The 25,000-nt window shown below is 36.6% G+C and overlaps 1 protein-coding gene across 1 annotated transcript in view; it reads left to right on the top strand.

Annotated features, from left to right (window-relative positions):
* The window catches only part of CALCOCO2 (calcium binding and coiled-coil domain 2), a 147,650-nt gene that overhangs the window by 6,892 nt on the left and 115,758 nt on the right, over positions 1 to 25,000 (top strand). The window contains exons 3-9 of the mRNA XM_053697277.1: positions 7,311 to 7,398; positions 10,094 to 10,233; positions 16,021 to 16,083; positions 16,164 to 16,322; positions 16,891 to 16,988; positions 17,072 to 17,162; positions 17,727 to 17,816. Coding sequence (XP_053553252.1) covers positions 7,311 to 7,398; positions 10,094 to 10,233; positions 16,021 to 16,083; positions 16,164 to 16,322; positions 16,891 to 16,988; positions 17,072 to 17,162; positions 17,727 to 17,816 — 729 coding nt within the window. The remainder of the gene's footprint in view (positions 1 to 7,310; positions 7,399 to 10,093; positions 10,234 to 16,020; positions 16,084 to 16,163; positions 16,323 to 16,890; positions 16,989 to 17,071; positions 17,163 to 17,726; positions 17,817 to 25,000) is intronic.

Genomic DNA, 25,000 nt, shown 5'->3' with positions numbered 1-25,000 from the left:
TTCTTATGCAGTGGGATTGGCTGGATGGTGAGTTAGGGCTTAGCATTCAGTGCTGCACAGTGCACATCTAAAACAGCACATGGCACTAGCTTGGCATGTCACATGACACAAGCACGGTCTGTCACAGTTTCCCACAAATAAACATAAGCAGAGAACTTTTGACTGTGACAGTGTTAGGACTGACTGTGTGTGCCCCCATGTCACATTACATCAGCAGTTCTGTGTTAAAGATGGCCCTGCTGTAAACCCTAGAGATGGTTGTGCATGAAAATCCCAGTAGATCAGCAGTTTTTGAAATCTTAAACCAGCCCATCTGGCACCAATAACCATACCACATTCAAAGTCACTTAAATCCACTTCCCCATTCTGATGCTCAGTTTGAACTTCAGGAAGTTGTCTTCACCATATCTAGATGCTTAAAGGGACAGTCTACACCAGAATTTTTATTGTTTTAAAAGATAGATAATCCCTTTATTACCCAGTCTCCAGTTTTGCATAACCAACACAGTTATAATAATATACAGGTAGCCCTCAGTTTACGCCGGGGTTAGGTTCCAGAAGGAATGGTTGTAAATTGAAACCCAGTTTATAATGTAAGTCAATGGGAAGTGAGGGAGCTAGGTTCCAGGCCCCTCTCAAAATTGTCATAAGTAACACCTAAGACATTATTTTTAAAGCTTTGAAATGAAGACTTTAAATTCTAAACAGCATTATAAACCTAATAAAATAATCACACAACACAGAATAAATAATTAAACTAAGTTAAATGAACAAAAACATTTGCTAAACAGCATTATAAACCTAATAAAATAATCACACAACACAGAATAAATAATTAAACTAAGTTAAATGAACAAAAACATTTGCTAAACAGCATTATAAACCTAATAAAATAACCACACAACACAGACTTCACTTGCATTTTTCTGCAAATAGTTATTTCTATGCATTCCAATCTGGACTGATTTATAGACAGGAAGATATTGTTCCTTTGAAATCTGCTCGATAGCTCAGGTCTGGTTAAATTGATTAATTTCAGCTTGCTTGGCTTTGCTGCAACACAAGCGGACAGCTCCGCCTACTGGCTATTTTAATAAATGCACTGCTTCTCAATGCTTTTCAATAGCAGTCACATGACTGGAAAAAATGGTTGTTATTCTGAAACGGTGTAAATTGAACCGTTGTAAAACGAGGGCCACCTGTACTTTTAACCTCTGTGATTATCTTGTATCTAAGCCTCTGCAAACTGCCCCTTTTTCAGTTCTTTTTACAGACTTGCAGTCTAGCCAATCAGTGCCTGCTCCCAGATAACTTCAAGTGCATGAGCACAGTGTTATCTATATGAAATATGTGAACTAACACCCTCTAGTGGTGAAAAACTGTTAAAATGCAATCTGAAAGAGGTGGGCTTCAAGGTCTAAGAAATTAGCATATGAACCTCTCCTAGGTTAAGCTTTCAACTAAGAATACCAAGAGAACAAAGCAAAATTGGTGATAAAAGTAAATTGAAAAATTGTTTAAAATTACATGCTCTATCTGAATCATGAAAGTTTATTTTGGCCTAGACTGTCCCTTTAAATGCATTGAGTTGCTGCCATGTGATTGGCTGATTAACAATTTGTGTTACCAAGCAATTGGACAGGTGTACTTAATAAAGTGACCAGTGATTTATAGAATGTTTTATTCTATAAACTACTCCAAAATTCCAAATAAAAATATTGTCAATTAGATCATTTATTTGCAAAAAACAACAAGTAGTCACAAAACAAACAAAAAAGATTCAGTGTTTTCGGACCTCAAATAATTTGAACAAAACAAGTTCATATTCATTTTAGCACAATACTAATGTTTTAACTTAGGAACAGTTCCGAAATCAATGTGTTTTGGCATGTTCTCCACCAGTCTTTCACATTGCTGTTGTGTGACTTTATGCCTCTCCTGGCGCAAATTCAAGCAGCTCAGCTTTGTTTAATGGCTTGTGACCATCCATCTTCCTCTTGATCACATTCTAGAGGTTTATGATCCTGCATATCCCATATAACTACCTTGCTTTAATTCAGACCACATCACTGAGCTCCTTGTCAGTTACATGCCCACATCAGGCCTTAGAATAGACTGCTTACTATTATACACTATATGGCCAAAAATATGTGCACACCCCAGCTAATCATTGTGCTCAGGTGTTTCAGCCACATACCCATTGCTAACAGGTACATAAAGTCCAACACATAGCCATGAAATCTTCACACACATTGGCAGTACAATGGGTTGTCAAAAAAAGCTCACATCTGCCACAAGTCAGTTTGTGAAATTTCTGCCCTACAAGATCTTCCCCAGTCAAATGTTAGTTCAGTAATTGTGAAGCCCCAGGACAGAACATGCTGTGATCTGAGATGTCATTGCAGAAAATGCAGCATATCTGCAGAAATAATGGGATACATGCAGGAATTGATAGCACTTACACTTTGCAGAGTTGCTCCACATTAGACTGTTCTCTTCAAACTGAGCTTGTAGCACTCATAACGTTGTATGGTAATACTAACATGAATATTGTGGCAGAAGGCAGAAAAAACATAAATAAAACTTAAATTTTATTATTTTAACTTAAAAAGAAGGGGGGGGGGAAGGGAAAAATATCACACACTAAAATTAGCATATGCCTGTCTGATAGCTGAATGCTGTCTAATAGGTGTGGGTATAATAAGAGGATATGTATACACTGGCGAAATTATAATGACTCAGAGGAGATCAAAAACCTTTGTTTACCGCTGTGAGTGGTATTGTAAGATAGCGCATTATGGTCTATGCTTGTTGGCAACAAATGGTTACAAAGACCTATACCTTTTAGTTACTGCTATGAGTGATATAGATATCATTAAATTATAACCTGTGCATATGCTTTACAGAATACCGCTGTGAATAGTATAGATATCATTAAATTATAGCCTGTGCATATGCTCTACAGATTATGGTTTTAAAGAGATCAGAGACCTATACCTTTTAGTTACTGCTATGAGTGATATAGATATCATTAAATTATAACCTGTGCATATGCTTTACAGAATACCGCTGTGAATAGTATAGATATCATTAAATTATAGCCTGTGCATATGCTCTACAGATTATGGTTTTAAAGAGATCAGAGACCTATACCTTTTAGTTACTGCTATGAGTGATATAGATATCATTAAATTATAACCTGTGCATATGCTTTACAGAATACCACTGTGAATAGTATAGATATCATTAAATTATAGCCTGTGCATATGCTCTACAGATTATGGTTTTAAAGAGATCAGAGACCTATACCTTTTGGTTACCGCTGTGAAAAGTGTTAGAAAATAGCCTGTGCATATTCTCAACAGATAATGGTTCTGAGAAGATCAAAAAAACCTATACCTTTTTGATTACCGCTATTATTAGTATTGTAAGATAGCAGATTATGGCCTGTGCTTGTTGGCAACAAATTGTTACAAAGATATATACCTTTTCGTTATTGCTATGAGTAGTATAGATATCATTAAATTATAGCCTGTGCACATGCTCTAAGGCGATCAGAGACCTATACCTTTAAGTTGCTGCTGTGATCAACAAATAGTGGCTCTGAGGAGACCAAAAACCTATACCTTTTAATAACCGCTATAAGTAGTATTGTAGGATATTAAATTATGGCCTGTGCTTGTTTTTAAATACTAAATTTAGTATAGTGGCGGCGTCGTTGGGGGCGGCAGATTAGGGGTTAATAAATGTAGGTGGCGGCGATGTTAGGGACAGCAGATTAGGGGTGTGCGGCGATTTAGGGGTTAATATGTTTATTATAGTGGCGGCGATGTCGGGAGCGGCAGATTAGGGGTTAATAATTTTCTTTTAGTGTTTGCGATGTGGGAGGGCCTCGGTTTAGGGGTTAATAGGTATTTTAATGGTGTTAAGTGTACTTTTTAGCACTTTAATTATGAGTTTTATGCTACAGCTTTGTAGTGTAAAACTCATAACTACTGACTTTAGAATGCGTTACGAATCTTGCGGGATAGGCTGTAGCGCTCACTTTTTGGCCTCCCAAAAAAAGCTTGTAATATCGGCGCTATCGAAGTCCCATTGAAAAAAGACTTTACGCAAATTGCGTAAGTTAATTTGCGGTAAGGCCAAAAAAGTTTGCGGGACAGCTGTACCTACAAGATTCGTAATAGCAGCGGTAGTGAAAAAGCAGCGTTATAACCCATAACGCTGCTTTTTTACTCATAACGCAAAACTCGTAATCTAGCCGATAGTTATTTATTGAAATAATGGATATTGTACTTCAAGAGAACTATCATGAGATGACCGCTAAACCTGTGCAAGAAAAGGGTCAGTGAGATGAAATCCTTCAAAAACATTGAAGTCCAAAACATAGTGGCTTAGATTACAAGTGGAGTGCAACCAATAGCTAAGGGTGGGATATCCTTATTGTGACCCTGCGCTAAGAATAGGGTACAATCTGTAATTACAAGTGAATGGTAACACATTTTAACCAGAGAATCTTAATGCACCCAATATTTTTTAACACTCCCTGTACTTTGGAAGTGTAGCGCAGGGTGCGCTATTATTGCCCATATTACAAGTGGTGAGTTAAGTGATGCGCTCAAGCACAACACAAAATAGAGATGTAAAATGTTGCTCAAATTTAGTTTTTCATGAATCAGATAGGGCATAACAACTTTCAAATTTACTTCTAATGTAAAATTTGTTTTATTCTTTTGGTATTCTTTGTTGAAGGAATGCATCAGGTGAGCCAATGAGAAGAGGCATACATGTGCAGCCACCAATCAGCAGCTAGCTTCCAGTAGTGCTTTGCTGCTCCTCAGCCTACCTATGTATTCTTTTCAACAAAGGATAGCAAGAGAACAAAGAAAATTAGATCATAAAAGTAAATTAGAGAGTTGTTTAAAATAACATGCTCCATCTGAATCATGAAATAAATATTTTGGGTTTCATATCCCTTTAATGCTTGAATATATGCATAATCAAACATATGTAAAATATCTTTAAATTATTTCACTCATATTAATACATATTAAAGGGATATTAAATAGTTCTCATTAAGTAAAAACAAATATATTAAAGTAAACATAACAAGAAACAAATTAAGTAAACCCCCCCAGCGAACAACTTACTTGTTTTCTTGTAAAATTAGCACTTAGAATGTCTCAGTGTAGCCACTGCCCTCAGGGAAGTAAGAGAGCTGATATGTCGGCAACTTAAATTGCATTCTGCTTCTGACTACCTGATTATCTAGTATACACTTAGTAGGAAACCAGCTCGTGCTACGCTAGAAGTTTTATGACATCAGGCTAGACATGCCTTCCTGTAGAGATCCCAGTCTATGACAGAAAGTATTGGACACTACACAAATGAAGTTTAGAAAATTAAACAAAAGGTAAAATCCATTTAAATTGATGAATAATACACATTGCAATTATTTCTATCAAAGGGATTTTTTTCTTTCATGATTCAGATAGAGCAGGCAAATTTAAGCAACTTTCTAATTTACTCCTATTATCAACTTTTCTTAGTTCTCTTGCTATTTTTATTTTAAAAAAGCCGGCCCATTTTTGGTTCAGCACTTGGGTAGTGTTTGCTGATTGGTGGCTACATTTAGCCACCAATCAGCAAGCGCTACCCAGGTGCTGAACCAAAAATGGGCCGGCTCTTCAAAATCTTTTCAAATTAAAGATAACAAGAGAATGAATAAAAATTGATAATAGGAGTAAATTAGAAAGTTGCTTAAAATTGCATGATCTAACTGAATCATGAAGGAAAACAATTTGTGTTTAGCATCCCTTTAAGTATAAGCCTCTGCTTAGTGCTTTTTTATTCTAACAGTAAAATAGAGCATATGTTTATGTATGTGTGTAAATATGTAAGTGTATGTATATATGTGTGAAGTGTTTTAAAAATATATTTCAATATTAATAGATAAATCAGTTTGGCAACTTTGTGGAGTAATTTAAATTGTATTTTTACACAGGCCAAGAAGTGGGCTGTTCCATAAACATTCAAATACTTTTTTTCTTCACTACTTTTACTACAAGACTGTCTTAACAATCTGTTTTAAAATCCAACCTTAAAGGGACATAATACTTATATGCTTAATCAATTGAAAGTGTTGCAGTATAATTGTGAAAACTGACAAGAAAATATCACCTGAGCATCTCTATGTAAAAAAGGAAGATATTTTACCTCAAAATTTCTTCAGCTCACCAGAGTAAGTGCTGTGTAAACAGTTATACCTCAGTTGCTGTCCAGCTGCAAGTTGAAAAAAAACAACAACGGCAAAATACATTCAGCAGTGCCTTTCCTGTGATCTCATGAGATTTCACTGAAAAATCATGAAATTTCATGGAACTTAGTTCACCTGAATAGGAAAATAACATGACTGTGCCTGCACATGACAGATGCACACTCCGTAGCAAGTCCTGGGACAAGCATACTGACTGGCTGCTTAAGTCTCTTTACAGTGGGGTGTGAATACTTAGGAAATTTGAGGTAAAATATCTTTCTTTTTTACATAGAGATGTTCAGGTGATATTTTCTAGTCAGCTTTTTACAGCTATGCTGCATCACTTTCATGTGCTTCAACATTTGGGTATAATATCAGTTTAATATAATTTAAAGACCTTCAAACCTTAGTACACCTTTGGCTTAGCAATAGTCAACATGATTTTTTTCTACGCACCCATATAGAAATCTATTATGTAAGGGATTTAGTGCACCTGAGATATCCGACATCCAGTTTAGGCTTTTGCTTGAGGGCATATGTAATATTTTCAGCTTATAATATGTGTGAGTGCAAAAATACAAGCGCAATTGAGGACATGAAATGCAAAATTTTTCTTTCATGATTCATATATAGAATACAATTTAAAAAAAAGCTTGCAATTTACTTATCAAATTTGCTTAGTTCTCTTGATATTCTTTGTTAAAGAGATACCTATGTAGGTAGCGTGCACATGCCCGAAGCACAACATGACAGGAAATAGTGTTGCCATCTAGTGCTGCGGACAAGTGTTAAAATTGTATGTTCTAAATGAATCCTGAAAGAAAATGTTGGGATTTGATGTCACTTTAACTTGAGTGGTGTTAGCACACTTGTAATCTAGGGCTGAGAATGAAATGAGGTAATAGTACATGTGTTCTATATCTGGAAACAGAAGATACAGAGAAAATAAGAGCAATACCTATTTACTAGAAGATTAGTGGATTCTTGGAGAAAAAAAAAAAGCTGTCAAAGCAGTATGTCTGTGCTCTGACATTATTACTCAATGATGTTGTAGGTGGGCTGGAAAACTACAAGAGAATGGTACACCTGGGTTTCAGCACAGAACAAGAACGACAGCTTAGAGAAGCAGGTGACATTTCAAGGTCAGTATTGCATGGTGAGGGCTTCTTTCCTTACTATGGGGATATTGTAATGAGGTTTCTTTATTATTTCGTGATTACACTGAGTTTTTCACAGACAAGTAGAGACCAATATTGGTTTGATTACTTAGAAAAAAGGGAAGCTGAAAAAATATTGCCTAAAATCTCCATATCATAGGCAGTTTGCAGTTCTGCCTGGGTGGGGTCCATCAGTTTTGTGGCCAATAGGATTAGCAAATATGAAACAGAATAGATAAAACATGACGTTTAATAAAATAAAATAAAAAAAAAGAGGGTGACAAAGTAAAATTCAGATGCAGATACAGAGAGGAAGTGTGCTGCTACTGAAAACTTCCGCCGGGCAGAGGAAGAAGGGTGGAACAGACCAACTCCGGATAGTAGGGGTGTGTGGAGCCAACCAAAAAGCGGAGCACTACCGCAATACCAAAGTGAAAGAACAACGGATGGCTACTGAGCAACAGTAAAAATGTTAATTTATTCCAATAAAAAATGAAAGACACAGCAAAACAATGGAGGGGATCAGCAATCTTACATGTTTCGCGCACACAAGCGCTTAATCATAGATGTGTCTTTCATTTTTTATTGGAATAAATTAACATTTTTACTGTTGCTCAGTAGCCATCCGTTGTTCTTTGTCTTAAAGGGATAGTCTAGTCAAAATTAAACTTTCATGATTCAGATGGAGCATGCAATTTTAAATAACTTTCTAATTTACTCCTATTATCAATTTTTCTTTGTTGTCTTTGTATCTTTATTTTAAAAAGCTGGCATGTAAGCGTAGAAGCCGACCCATTTTTGATTCAGCACCTGAGTAGCGCTTGCTGATTGATGTCTAAATGTAGCCATCCAGTCAGCCAGGGCTACCCAGGTGCTGAACCAAAAATGGGACGTCTCCTAAGCTTGCTTTCCAGCTTTTTTTAAATAAAGATACCTAAAGAATGAAGAAAAATTGATAATAGGAGTAAATTAGAAAGTTGCTTAAAATTGCATGCTCTATCTGAATCATAAACATTTAATTTTGACTAGACTATCCCTTTAAGCTGTATGTGTGCGTATACTAAAGTAGTGTCAAATGACATTCAGGTGTTTGAATACACATGAATCCCCTTTTACATGAATATGTAGGGCCTGCAGTTACTATTAAACAGTGTTTAGATTAGTCTCAATTTTAGATATTGACGTTGGTAGGGAAATAATTATTATAATACTAATCCAAAACCTGGATTTGATATAGTATCACGGTTCTGTAAACACTGTTTTTAGATAAAGGGACATAATATAAACTGAAATGATTGTTTTAATTGTACATTGTCCACAAACAAAGGCCTAGTGCCAGCGAAACATGCTAGTGGAGGGTACAATGGGATCCTCAAGTTGTTTTCTAATGGTACAAGTGATTGTGCAGCTAATTTGATCAGTTCTAGCTCTGCCATTTTCATAATAAGTATTAACTTTCAACTAATAATAAAATAGGGCAGTATAAGAGCAAGAACGCTGGATACTTTGTATTTTATTGTAATTTTTTATATTGCAACTTAATTACTAGAGAATCCTAACAAGGACTCTATACATTACACTGGTGTTTTTATGTTTATTTCAAACCACTTTTCTGGTGTTAGTGGACAATCTACAGTTTCCTCTTATCTAACACACATTGTTCATAGAACCGTGATATTAAATCCAGGTAGTGGATTAGTATTATTTTAAAGGGACATGCCACCCACATTTTTTCTTTTATGATTTAGAAAGAGAATGCAATTTTAAACATCTTTCTAATTTACTTATATTATCTAATTTGTTTTATTCTCTTGATATTCTTTGATGGAAAGCATATCTAGATATGCTCACTAGCTGCTGATTGGTTGCTGCACATAGAAGCCTCGTGTGATTGGCTCACCATGTGCATTGCTTTTTCTTCAACTAAGGATATTTAAAAAATGAAGCAAAATAAATAATGGAAGTAAATTGTAATGTTTAAATTTCTCTTCTCTGTCTGAATCATGAAAGAAAGATTTTGGGTTTAGTGGCCCTTGAATTATTTCACTACCAACGTCAATATAAGTGAGACTAATACACACAGATACTACATATTTATGTAGGAGGGGATTCATTATCTATAATGTGTATTCAACCACATGAATGCCATTTGACACTTCTATAGTCTTAAGACACATGAGCTGCACCCGAAATTTAATTAGTCACCCATTTTTAAATTGATTTTAATAAAAGTTATGTTTTATTTATCCTATTTCATATTTGCCAATCCCATAGGCCACAATGTCGCCAAACGTTAGAGTGCTTTTTAGTGTATCCTTGTTTCAGTTTCTTTTTCTGAATTGGTCCATAGTGTATCAGATACATTAGCACCACTATATCATAATGGAGTAAATATAAAAATTTATTCTATTTGACCACAAGTTATTCTAGCTCTGCAATATAATTTCAGTAGTGACATTGGTACAAAAATATACAATGCATGATGACACCTTTTGAGAATTGGGATTGATACTGCAGTGTCTGGTAAGACACAAAATATCAAAGGTTCAGGGTCATAGCTAGTCATAGGAAGGGCAATAGTCAACTCTGTGTGTAAAAGAGAAGTGTTTAGGATAGCCCTGGTGCCCCTCCATCTTATTTAATCACATGCACAGGGTAACAGAGCTATCATTTCTTGCAGCATACTATCTGCCAAAGGATGATGACTATTACCAGTTCTGCTACGTAGATGAAAATGGAGTGCTACGTGGTGCCAGCATCTCCTTCCAGTTCTGCCATGGGGTTGAGAAAGAGGAGGAAATTCTGCTTGTGACAACAGAGGTATGCTTCTTTTTTGTACCCATGTATCTCTGTAGGGCTGTTATGTGCTGGGCAATTAAAGAGGACTCAAAAGTTAACACTAAATTTATAATTACATATTCCTATATAGTTGTTAATGTACAGTAGATTAAATCTTCCTCTATCCCATGTTTTAAAGCATATCTAATGGTCACAATATGACATCAGTGAATATGGTACAGCTGGTTATGAGAGGCCTATGTAATATCTAATGGTCACAATATGACATCAGTAAATATGGTACAGCTGGTTATGAGAGGCCTATGTAATATCTAATTGTCACAATATGACATCAGTAAATATGGTACAGCTGGTTATGAGAGGCCTATGTAATATCTAATGGTCACAATATGACATCAGTAAATATGGTACAGCTGGTTATGAGAGGCCTATGTAATAATATCTAATGGTCACAATATGACATCAGTGAATATGGTACAGCTGGTTATGAGAGGCCTATGTGATATCTAATGGTCACAATATGACATCAGTGAATATGGTACAGCTGGTTATGAGAGGCCTATGTAATATCTAATGGTCACAATATGACATCAGTAAATATGGTACAGCTGGTTATGAGAGGCCTATGTAATATCTAATGGTCACAATATGACATCAGTGAATATGGTACATCTGGTTATGAGAGGTCTATGTAATATCTAATGTTCACAATATGACATCAGTAAATATGGTACAGTTGGTTATGAGAGGCCCATGTGATATCTAATGGTCACAATATGACATCAGTAAATATGGTACAGCTGGTTATGAGAGGCCTATGTGATATCTAATGGTCACAATATGACATCAGTGAATATGGTACAGCTGGTTATGAGAGGCCTATGTAATATCTAATGGTCACAATATGACATCAGTAAATATGGTACAGCTGGTTATGAGAGGCCTATGTAATATCTAATGGTCACAATATGACATCAGTGAATATGGTACATCTGGTTATGAGAGGTCTATGTAATATCTAATGTTCACAATATGACATCAGTAAATATGGTACAGTTGGTTATGAGAGGCCTATGTGATATCTAATGGTCACAATATGACATCAGTAAATATGGTACAGCTGGTTATGAGAGGCCTATGTAATATCTAATGGTCACAATATGACATAAGTGAATATGGTACAGCTGGTTATGAGAGGCCTATGTAATATCTAATGGTCACAATATGACATCAGTAAATATGGTACATCTGGTTATGAGAGGTCTATGTAATATCTAATGTTCACAATATGACATCAGTAAATATGGTACAGTTGGTTATGAGAGGCCTATGTGATATCTAATGGTCACAATATGACATCAGTAAATATGGTACAGCTGGTTATGAGAGGCCTATGTATTATCTAATGGTCACAATATGACATCAGTGAATATGGTACAGCTGGTTATGAGAGGCCTATGTAATAATATCTAATGGTCACAATATGACATCAGTGAATATGGTACAGCTGGTTATGAGAGGCCTATGTAATAATATCTAATGGTCACAATATGACATCAGTGAATATGGTACAGCTGGTTATGAGAGGCCTATGTAATAATATCTAATGGTCACAATATGACATCAGTGAATATGGTACAGCTGGTTATGAGAGGCCTATGTAATAATATCTAATGGTCACAATATGACATCAGTGAATATGGTACAGCTGGTTATGAGAGGCCTATGTAATAATATCTAATGGTCACAATATGACATCAGTAAATATGGTACAGCTGGTTATGAGAGGCCTATGTAATATCTAATGGTCACAATATGACATCAGTAAATATGGTACAGCTGGCTATGAGAGGCCTATGTAATATCTAATGGTCACAATATGACATCAGTAAATATGGTACAGCTGGTTATGAGAGGCCTATGTAATATCTAATGGTCACAATATGATATCAGTAAATATGGTACAGCTGGTTATGAGAGGCCTATGTAATATCTAATGGTCACAATATGACATCAGTAAATATGGTACAGCTGGTTATGAGAGGCCTATGTAATATCTAATGGTAAAAATATTATATTGTGTTAACAATATAACAATGTTATATTGTGACCATTAGATATTACATAGGCCTCTCATAACCAGCTGTACCATATTCACTGATGTCATATTGTGACCATTAGATATTACATAGGCCTCTCATAACCAGCTGTACCATATTCACTGATGTCATATTGTGACCATTAGATATTACATAGGCCTCTCATAACCAGCTGTACCACATTTATGTTAAAATATTTTTTATTAAGATAACGGCTTCATACAGAAAATATAACTTATACATTAATTTGTAATGTAGAGTGACCACATGTACAAGCATCCTTGAGTTATTTGTTAACCTTGCGAGACCAGTTTTCTTGCTTATGTATGTACATTGATTAGGCCTATGTAAATCCAAGCCTACTGTATTCAATCATGTAATACATTTTACCTGTGGTTCAGGAACAAATAAAACATTAATTGTTACTCTGTGTCTTTATATATTACTCAACTTCTGCAATGTATAATCTGTATTTACATTTTAGAATAATAGAAAAAAACAAAAAAACATTTAAACAACTAAACAGAACAACAACTAATAACTTTTTGTCATCAATTCTTTAAATTTCAGTATCTTTGCCATCTTGCTAAATTAGATCTATAGTTATACACGAGGAGAGAGAAACATCCTTATCATTTCATTACTTGGAGTGGGACTTGTCTATTAAATTTGTTTACCTTTACCTGTCATTATACCTTATTCATTTTGTCTTAAAGATAAGCCTCTCTGAATTCTGCTTACTCTTGCAGAAGATGCGTTAACTATAGATGGATGTAGCATTCAGTAAAACCACACTTTTTGGAGTACCTCAGTCGTCCCCAGAATTATTGCCTCTGCTTCATGCAAAGAGTATGTCAATCTAAATTTATCTATAATTTCTTGCCAAGTCGGGGGTCTTTCTTTCCAGTATCTAGCTATGTTCGTTCTTGTTACTGTGCATAGTATTTTTATAAAAGTGTTAATATGTTTATGATATTTCGGTAGTGGAGCATTAAGTAGTCCCTGTTCCATAGTCAGCGCTATTTGTTCCTCTAGTAGTGTGCTGATGTATATTGATAACTTAGTCCATATCTGAGCAATCCCTGGACAGTCCCACCACATATGTACATAGGTGCCCTCTATATTGCATCCTCTATAACAGTTTTTACTTCTCCCCTCCCCAAAGTGGTAAGTTTTTATTGGGGTTAAATACCATCTAAAGATGGTTTTAATGCTATTTTCTCTAAGGTCCGCGTTGATGAGTCCTCTGTTTGCCGAGTGTAGTAAGTCACGCCATTCTTGTATGTCTAACGTCTTGCCAATGTCAATCTCCCACTTAAGCATGGTGGAGGATTTGATGTCACTAAATTCGTTTTGTAGCATTATATGTAGCTGTGAGATTGTGTTTTTCGGTCTAGTGTTGATACTGCAAAATTTTTCTAGGGGTGTAGTGATCTGCTTAGGTATATTAGGTATAAATTTGCAGAGAGCCGATTGCAACTGGAGATAAAGGTACCATTTTAAAGGGATCGGGGACAGTACTGCCTGAACTTTGTCAAAGGTCATGGGTTTACCCCGAATCAAAAGGTCCCCCACCCAATAAAGGCCTTTGTTTTCCAATTTATCCAATTGCTCTCGATAGTCTTTTTGGGATGAGATATTTGAGTGGCATTTTAGTAGAGTGTTCTGCAAATATTTTTTTATTTTTAATTAGAGCTCGCCATTGATGGATAGAAAAACTTATAGGCTGTGGGCAATTTTGACCTTTGAATTGGTTTGGGAATTTATCCCAGATGAGGTCTTCCGGCGAAGCAAGCTCTCCAAGTTCTGCCTCTAATTTAGTCCATATTACATCTTTTCTTATAGATCCCATTAACATATTTTGGGCTAGTCTAGCAGCATCGTAGTAATCTAGAATATTGGGAACTCCCACCCCCCCAACCGCCGTTGCCTGGTAAGTGTGTGAAAAGGGATCCTGGATTGCTTCTTGCCATTTATAAAGTGGATAATGTCTGATTGTATAGATTTTATATCATTTCTTGGAATTGCTATGGGTAAAATTCGAAATAAATATAACAGTCTTGGGAGTAAATTCATCTTTACAGCAGATAATCTGCCATACCAGGAAAAGTGGAAATGTGTCCACTTACTGATGTCTGTACGTAATTCTTAGTATAAAGGGAGGTAGTTAGCATTGTATAGATCTAAATAATGGTTTGTTAAATTAATTCCTAAATATTTGATATGGGACTTAACCCAAGAAAAGGTAAAATTTATCTCTATTAACTTTTTTGTGTGTTCTGGGAGTGCGATCGACATAGTTTCGCTTTTCTCTAAGTTTATCTTGTAACCTGATATAATAGAGAATTGATCCAAAACGTCATATATATTTGTAAGTGATGTCAAAGGTTTCGTTAGTGTTAACAGCTGTACCACATTTAAATGTTATATTGTGACCATTAGATATTACATAGCCAGCCATACCATTTTCACTAATGTTATATTGTTTGAGTCGCTATTGCCATACGGGGAAGGATGCATATTATGTGGAGCACTTTTTTGAGCATTATTTGGTACCTGTAATAGCTGCTGAGAACACCCTGTATCTCTTATCTTTATTCTAATCCTGCTGCCACATTATACTTTTTATCAGCATCAGGATATCATCAGAAAGTGCCCTTTACTCATTCTATTCATGTACGTGTAGTAGTGAGTGATGCAGAGATATGGTCCCATTCTGCAGCTGGCACGGAGCATGGGTATTGCTAACTGAGAAAATAGGTGCAGGAGCGCAGGGTGCACTGTATAACGTATCTCATGAGTGAAGTAATCAGCTGTGTGTTCAGTGTAATTCTATGGTATAAATTCTGCAGAGCACGGACCCTGATATAAAGACACACACAGAGAATAGGTGTAATGTTATTTATACCATCAGAATACCGACTACAAGCTCACTGTCCATACGCGTTTCAGTAGCAGAAACCTGACATATTCATAGCCCTTCATCCTATGCTTTTAAATTCCATACCCAAATCCTATTGGTTAAAACAAGTCCTGCACTCTTTCGTTCCGTGTTTGAAAAGACCCCCTTGACTATGACAATACAATGCGTACGAGCAAAATACGTGCACGAGCAAGAAACGTTTTGCTCGACATGGAGCGATTATTTTCAATAGAGCCTTCAGTGAGGATGACGTCAGGGAAAGGAGGGGTCTGGCGACCATTTCAAATCTGCCTGAGGGTGAAAAGAAAGTGATTTTAAACGAAAACGATAAATGCTTTAAACATGGGCTAAAGGAGGATTTAATCTACATTAACTACTACATATGAATAAGTAATTATACATTTTGTGTTGACTGTCCCTTTAAACTTTTATGATTCAGATAGAGCATACAAATTCAAATTTATTTTTATTATCAAATTTACATGTTGAAACTTAGTTAATTTCCACCAGAGCATACCTAGGCTGCTTCAGAGTGTGCATATATCTTGAGCATAATATGGCAGGAGTGGTTGCAACAATGAGACTCCTGGACCTGCCTTATTAGGCATTAAAGGGAAGGAGATGCATAGCAACAAAGTATACCAAGAAAAAGTTATGCATTTGATATTAGAAGTTAATTGTCATGCCTGAATCACAAAGTTTAATACTAACTTCCATATTCTTTAAAATCAATGATAATTCTCAGATCATATATTTACACCTAGAAATGCCTTTCTTGTTTTTTAGGAAGAAGCATTAAAAACAAAGGAACAGCAAATAAAGTCACAGGAAATTATTCTCGAGCAACAGGTAAACATTACAGTCATATAGTAAGCTAATATGTTGTACTGTAAGATGCTCATCTAGTCACAATGTGGTATCGCTTGTAGAGAAAGTTGTCAGCACAGGAAAAGGACAGTCGTGCCCTACAGGAAGAGGTGTCTTCACTTAAACAGGACAAGCTGTGTCAGACCAAGCAGATAGAATCACTACAGGGAGACCTTTCTATCTCTTCTAAGAAGATGGAGGAACTGGAGCAGCAGCTGAAGGTATAATCAAAGAGTGGCTGTTCTAACACTATGGGGCCTATCTATTAAGCTCCGAACGGGGCTTGAAGGCCCGTGCTTCTGGCGAGTCTTCAGACTCGCCAGAAACACAAGTTATGGAGCAGCGGTCTAAAGAGCGCTGCTCCATAACCCTGTCCGCCTGCTCTGAGCAGGCGGACAGACATCGCCGGAAATCAACCCCATCGGGTTGATTCACACCCCCATGCTGGCAGCCCATTGGCCGTGAGTCTGCAGGGGGCGTTGTTGCACCAGCAGCTCTTGTGAGCTGCTGGTGTAGTGCTGAATACGGAGAGCGTATTGCTCTCGGCATTCAGCGATGTCTGTCGGATCAGGTCCGACAGACATTTATTAAATTGGCCTCTATGAGTTAGGTTCTCTTAATCTCTTGTCTGACAGAGAGGGCTGAATCTAATTCCTATACAATACATTGTGCTCCTCTCTGGCAGCCAAGAGGTTAATTCATATCTGGTGTGCATTTATTTTATGACATTGACAGAAGGTTACAAATGACATCATTGTTTATCCATATTGTCTTTCTCTGGAACTTCAGGTGCAAATGGATTTGCAAAGAAATATGAATGAGAATTTGGAATTGAAGGTGAAATCCCTTGAAGAGGTGAACAGTTCATTGGTGGCCAAGTTAGATAAGTGAGTATGAAGTATAATTGTTTAGTTTAAGTTACAGGACAGTCCTTTGTCTTTTGACTGAGTAAATCTACCAATCTCTGTAGGTGTGAGAAAGAAAAGGAAACATTCTGTTTGAAAATGAAGGAGCTGAACCTGGCACTTAAGACAACCTCTGATGAAAGGGATAATATGAAGGTGAAGAGTTTGCATTTTCAATCCTGATTGGGGAGGGAGTGGTTAAAAATGTGAAATTAGCTTTATTGACTAAATGCTAATTCTTTTTTTGTACATGATATTTTAAGCATTACAATTCATTGTTCATTTTCAGCATATGCTGTCATCAGATCCAACCACACTCAGTTTGACAGTATTAATTCTGTCAAGCTATTAAGAGCTTTTGTTGAAGTATTTTATGCATTTGTAGCAGTGGTGTGGAGACACCAAGTTCCATTATGGTAACACAGCCATTACTCCACTAATTTCCAAAAGGAATTGTTCTGCAGGATACCAAGTAACACATCCTTTAATTGTTAAAAGCCTTTTGATGCCAGAGTGGGCCGCAACTTATTGAGTAGCAAAGGAGTTGCATCATGCTATTTTACAAATATTAATTAAAATATTAGTGCATTTTATGTCCCTTTAACTAACAGTTTCCTGGTCGTGAAAGTAAACCTTGTTGCTCTTTTATGTCCACCAGTCGTTAGACAGCAGATCAGACTTCTTGCAAGTTTTTGTTTTATATTTATTATCTTACAATAGATGGAACTGAGGAAGATGGAGAGTTTGTCTGAGCAGCTACAGGGTCAGAAAGAGGAGAACAAAAAAGTCCAGAAATTGCAAAATACCCAGGTAAGAGGTTTACACACCAGAATAGCACAGGCCTAGTTTCCCTTCATGTGGTATTAAATAACATCTCCGTAGATACTTGGTACCTATAGTTTACACAGTTTACAATAGCAATGCAAATTTGGCCACATACTGGCACTATCCAGACAATGTGATAAGTGAGAATGACAACCACATGTTGTCATTCGGGGGAGGGCGCTTTTTGAGTTCATCACGGTTCCCGCCTGCACATACTCACAAATTCCTGGTGCTTCAGTGGACCAGCATTGCCTTAGGAATCCAAGGATGCCAGTGACATCAACACACCCATGCATGGGGACTTCACCAAGCCCCAAAAACTCGGAAGTGGCAGGCTGCTGCATAAGTCTTAAAGGGATAGTATACTCTGCATAAGTCTTAAAGGGATAGTATACTGTAAATCGTTTTTCCCTTAATGTGTTGCCAATTACTTTTTTTACCAGTTGCAGAGTATAAAATGTATGAGAATTAGCTTTTTAAGCTTTTTTTTGTGTATAGGAATTAGCTGGTTTTGTGTTTTGAAGCCACAACCTAAAAAAATGGGTTGAACTTGTAGGTATAATCAGATCTCGTGACTTTATCACATTGTGTACAAATACATGCTTCTCTATATTATATCTGTCTGTAAACCAAAGACCAATAATTGGAGAGCACAATGGAAAATTTTACATTGTATTACCTTATCTCTTCTATACCCCAATGGGAGTGTAATTTCTTCTGGTGGCTGTGTTTACACAGCTTATTTATAGCTTGGACCTAAGGCCAGAAACTTTCAGAAAAGGTGGGGATACTACAGGTTAAATCAACTATTTCAAATGCCTATATAAGGGTAAAAGAGCTACTTGTAAACAATTTAATACACTCTTGCAGCTAAAGTGGATAATTGGGTTTAAATTAAAGGAGATAGCTGAACACATCGGGTGAGCCAATAACATGAGGCATATATGTGCAACCACCAACCAACATCTCCTGAGCCACCTAGGTATCCTATTCAACAAAGGATACCAAGATAAGAAAACAGATTAGATAATAGAAGTAAATTGTTTAAAATCACATGTTGTATCTGAATCGTGAAAGAAAAAAAAATTGACACATGTCCCTTTAAGTCCTAGAAATCCCCAAGACCCACCATTTGAAAATTTTTAAGCCTTATAAAGCTATATTCCACAGAACCATTATTTGCTCACTTTTGTAGCTTATTTATATCCGTTCCTGATTGGCCTCAGCAGAGGATATATGATAAAGGTTACAAAATAGTGGTGTACGTTACTTTATTGAAAATAAACCTTACCAAATTTCTTCAATCTATAAGCAACAAATATCATTTTAAAAATTGTACCTGCATATTATTCTCACGCTAATTGTTTGCTTTGAATACATCATTATGTATATATTAGGCCAGATTACAAGTGGAGCGCTAACAGTTGCACGCAAGCAATAAGGAGTTTATCGTGGGTGTTTGCGCTTGTGGGGTTTCCTGCGGGTAATACAAGTTGAAAGTGATTGCGCTAGAATGATTACCGTGTCCTTAGAGCTCTGGTTAACTGTTTTGCGAACCAAAAAAGTGTCACAAAACACATCAAAAATACATAACAAAGTACACTCATAATAACACTAATAAAAATTATTTAAAAAAATAATAATTTTATATTTATATATATATATGTATATTTTCAAAGAATAAAGCACTCGCTGGACTGTAGACATCAGTGACAAATCCAAACTTTATTGTGTGACGTTTCGGGACAAACAGCGTCCCTTCCTCTGACAAGCATCAAGTTTACAAATTGAACTTTTATAGGCCTACAAGACACTCTCCTAGTAGATTACCAAACAGGGCAAGCCGTGTGCAAAAACCAGCAGTCATGTGCAATTAATACTGTGCTGATATTCAAATGTGTAAATAAAGTAAAATACAGACGATATGATAATATACCAGTGAGACTGTGTTGAAACTTAATAACAGTGAATGTATATCCCCCTATATTCTCAATCTCTGCTCACGATCGTACTGACAGTTAGGATAACTCCTGCTTCATACAAAACACATGTAAAGCACAACAAAAGCCCTCATTGGTGTAAGTGAATACCGCCTCTAGTGCGGATTGGCAGTATCTATAGTGACCCGCCCCCATGGAGACGTGTATGTAATAATAACAGATAGCACCGACATACTACATCAATATTGCATTCAGCTAGAGCATAATCTCAGAATGAGAAACCGACCAGCCCCACGCATATATGACTAACATCCTTAGTGGTTAACAACTCAAAGGGCGACCCGATCACAAACATAAATTTAAACACACACCCCCTCCACTAACAGTGTTTCAAAACATGAGCGCTCATTGGGACAAGCTCATCACACCCATCTATCTGATTGGCCCAGTACATTACTCTACAGGAGACAGCCGTCTTTCGTCACAAGCCACAGTGATCAGTTGAATCGAGCTGGAATCTCAGCCACAGCACGCACAACACAACACGGTCAGCACCCAAAACAAGAAGAATGTGTGCTGACAACCTACTGTGTAAATAACAACCAGAGTAAGAGCAATAATATATTCACAAAGCACAGAGTGCTCGATATAACCATATCAATTAAATTGGGCATACAACTAACCATAATCCCAGTCATAAAGTAATGGATCTTGAAACAATGACATAATGCTCATAACAGGGAGTAAGAGAATATTAAATGCGACGTCCCAATAAACATCTCCGACTGGGATTATGGTTAGTTTTATGTCCAATTTAATTGATATGGTTATATCGAGCACCTCTACTATAGACAAACTTTTAACCATCATCTTTTTCAGGAAAGGCATATTTTATACTGACCAGATTAGGGGATTCATTCATTTATTCTAGACACCTTGTTTTCTGTAATATATCCCCCTATCATATGAGAATATTGACCTGAGAAGTTCAGTGCTACTGTGAGTAAACTGCAACAGCCTCTACAATGAAAGTTTAGATACATGTTGAAAATAGCAGACCATTTTTCTAAGTCGTCCCAAGAAATTTCAAGGTCGTCCGAGACCACTGGGCTACTGGGTTTATATTAGATGAAAACATGTAAAATCTTATTTATGCACTATTCATTTTTAATAAAGTGTTATACTGTGTATTTACTGTAAATATTTGACATTCCAATACAAAGTTTGGTTAGGCACACCTTATAAGTTTATATACACATCTTTTGGAGTGCTGCCAATGTGACCAAATAGTTATACAGAACAGGGGGTATTGGAGCACATCAATTTGCAAATGAACAACACCTTTTTAAATGCTGCAAAAAATTGCCTGCAAAACATCTATGCTTTTAAATAAAACTGGGATCTTAGTCACACAATCGGGCCATATTCTGCTTAGCCAGTCACCAACTCACAATGTGTCCCAATGTAGACTGTTCCTAACACTACAGTCCTTTGTCTTTATGAGCTGAATCATTCCTGCTTTTTCTCTTCATAATAGAATGAGACTCCCTGGCTTTATATACACAACTCCATTACACTGTCATGAGTACACTTGAGCTTGGGTGTGGTGCTTTAACCAATGGACGATGATCAGTCTCCCTTTTATTTATAAATACAAATACAAAGTTTGGTTTAGCACACCTTACAAAAAGTTTATATACATCTTTGGGAGTGCTGCCAATGTGATCAAATAGTTACATAGAACAGGGGGTATTGGCGCACATCCATTTGCAAATAAACAACACATTTTTAAATGCTGCAAAAACACTGTAGTGTTGGGACCAGTCAACATTCGGACACATTGTAAGTTGGAGACTGGCTAAGCAGAATATGGCCATATTGTGACTAAGATCCCTATTTTATTTAAAAGCATAGATGCTTTTGCAGGCAATTTTTTGCAGCATTAAAAAATGTGGGGCGCGATACGATATAGATCGTAGTTTGCGGCGCAAGCGAGGGAACCCCCGACGCCCGTAGTTTCAGCTCACAACTCGAGCTATCCAATATACGGCGCCGTCAGATGCTAAAGTGCCATAAGTCTGATAAACCAGCGATGTCCAGAAATCTGCGTAAGTACAAATTTCTGGAGTCGCCAGTGACTTACGGCACTTTAGAAACTGCCGGCCCCTACAAAACCTGACTAAGTTATTAAATCTCCCATACTGTCTGACACGCCTCCCAAACATAGCCCGACACGTATACCCCTCTATCCGCTATCCCCCCTCTCACTCCTAATAATAAAAAATGTATTAACCCCTAAACCGCCGCTCCCGGACCCCGCCGCACCTAATAAAGTTATTAACCCCTAAACCGCCGCTCCCGGACCCCGCCGCCACCTACATTAACTACCCCCTAATGTGAGCCCCTTACACCACCGCCATCTACATTATCTACCCCCTAATGTGAGCCCCTTACACCGCTGCCATCTACATTATCTACCCCCTAATGTGAGTCCCTTACACCGCCGCCACCTACATTATCTACCCCCTAATGTGAGCTCCTACCCCGCCGCCAGCTATATTAAAATTATTAACCCTTAATTTAATCCCCCTACACCGCCGCCAGCTATATTAAATTAATTAACCCCTAATCTAATCCCCCTATACCGCCGCCACCTATATTAAATTATTAACCCCTAATCTAATCCCCCTACACTGCCGCCACCTATATTAAATTAATTAACCCCAAAAATACTAAACTATCCCTACCACTAAACCTAAGTCTAACCCTACAAATAGCCCTGAAAAACATTACCCCAAAGTAAACCGCTCTATTGCCAGCCCTTAAAAGGGCTTTTTGCGGGGCTTTGCCCCAAAGAAATCAGCTCTTTTACCAGCCCTTAAAAGGGCTTTTGGCGGGGCATTGTCACAAAGAAATCGGCTCTTTTGCCTATAATCTAAATCCCCCTACATCCAGCGATGTCTTCATCCAAGCGGCAAAGAAGAAGTCTTCCATCCGCCGCCACCTATAATAAATGTATTACCTCCTAATCTAATCCCCCTACACCGCCGCCACCTATATTAAATAGATTAACCCCTAATCTGACCCCCCTACACCGCCGCCACCTATATTAACTATATTAACCCTAATTATATTAGGGTTGATATAGTTAATATCGTTATTATATTATATATATATATATTAACTATATTAACCCTAATTATATTAGGGTTAATATCGTTATTATATTATATATATATATATTAAGTATAATAACCCTATCTAACTCTAACACCCCTAACTAAATTCTTATTAAAATAAATCTAATTAATATTATTAATTAAAATATTCCTATTTAAATCTAAATATTTACCTATAAAATAAACCCTAAAATAGCTACAATGTAATTAATAATTACATTGTAGCTATTTTAGGGTTTATATGTATTTTACAGGTAACTTGTAAATCCGATCAGCCAATAGAATGCAAGCTCAATCTGATTGGCTGATTGGATCAGCCAATCGGATTGAACTTGAATCTGGTTGGCTGATTGAATCAGCCAATCAGATTTTCTTACCTTAATTCCGATTGGTTGATAGAATCCTATCAGCCAATCGGAATTCGACGGACGCCATCTTGGATGACGTAATTTAAAGGAAACTTCATTCGTCGTTCAGTCTCCGGGCCAGATGGATGTTCCGCATCGGAGGGCTGAAGAAAGAAGATTGAAGATGCCGCTTGGAAGAAAACTTCGCCCCGATGGAGGACCTCTTCTTTGCCGCTTGGATGAAGACATCGCCGGATGGAAGACTTCTTCTTTGCCGCTTGGATGAAGACATCGCCGGATGGAAGACTTCTTCTTTGCCGCTTGAATGAAGACATTGCCTGGATTGGATGAAGAGTTCGGCCCAGCTGGGTGAAGACGACTCAAGGCAGGGAGATCTTCTGGGGCTTAGTGTTAGGTTTTTTAAGGGGGGTTTGGGTGGGTTTAGAGTAGGGGTATGTTGGTTGTGGGTTGTAATGTTGGGGGGTGGTATTGTGTTTTTTTTTTACAGGCAAAAGAGCTGATTTCTTTGGGGCATGCCCCGCAAAAAGCCCTTTTAAGGGCTGGTAAGGTAATAGAGCTGTTAACTTTTTTAATTTAGATTAGGTTAGGGAAATTTTTTTATTTTGGGGGGCTTTGTTATTTTATTAGGGGGCTTAGAATAGGTGTAATTAGCTTAAAATTCTTGTAATCTTTTTTTATTTTTTTGTAATTTAGTGTTTTTTTTGTAATTTAGTTTATTTAATTGTATTTTAGTTTAGATATTTGTAGTTTATTTAATTTATTGATAGTGTAGGTGTATTTGTAACTTAGGTTAGGATTTATTTTATAGGTAAATTCGTAATTATTTTAACAAGGTAGCTATTAAATAGTTATTAATTATTTAATAGCTATTGTACCTAGTTAAAATAAATACCAAGTTACCTGTAAAATAAATATAAACCCTAAAATAGCTACAATGTAATTATTAATTACATTGTAGCTATCTTAGGTTTTTTTTTATAGGTAAGTATTTAGATTTAAATAGGAATATTTTAATTAATAATATTAATGTTAATTAGATTTATTTTAATAAGAATTTAGTTAGGGGTGTTAGAGTTAGATAGGGTTATTATACTTAATATATATATAATATAATAACGATATTAACTATATTAACCCTAATATAATTAGGGTTAATATAGTTAATATATATATGTATAATATAATATAATATAATAACTATATTAACGATATTAACCCTAATATAATTAGGGTTAATATAGTTAATATATATATAATATAAAACGATATTAACTATATTAACCCTAATATAATTAGGGTTAATATAGGTAGTGGCGGTTTAGGGGGGTCAGATTAGGGGTTCATCTATTTAATATAGGTGGCGGCGGTGTAGGGGGATTAGATTAGGGGGTAATACATTTATTATAGGTGGCGGCGGTGTAGGGGGATTTAGATTATAGGCAAAAGAGCTGATTTCTTTGTGAAAATGCCCCGCCAAAAGCCCTTTTAAGGGCTGATAAAAGAGCTGATTTCTTTGGGGCAAAGCCCCGCAAAAAGCCCTTTTAAGGGCTGGCAATAGAGCTGTTTACTTTGGGGTAATGCCACGCAAAAAGCCCTTTTAAGGGCTGGTAATAGAGGTGATTACTTTAGGGGGATTAGATTAGGGGTTAATGTATTTAATATAGCTAGCGGCGGTATAGGGG

Source organism: Bombina bombina, chromosome 1 (genome assembly GCF_027579735.1).
Source record: "Bombina bombina isolate aBomBom1 chromosome 1, aBomBom1.pri, whole genome shotgun sequence".
Lineage (NCBI taxonomy): Eukaryota > Metazoa > Chordata > Amphibia > Anura > Bombinatoridae > Bombina > Bombina bombina.
This window is presented reverse-complemented; position numbering and strand designations above follow the sequence as displayed.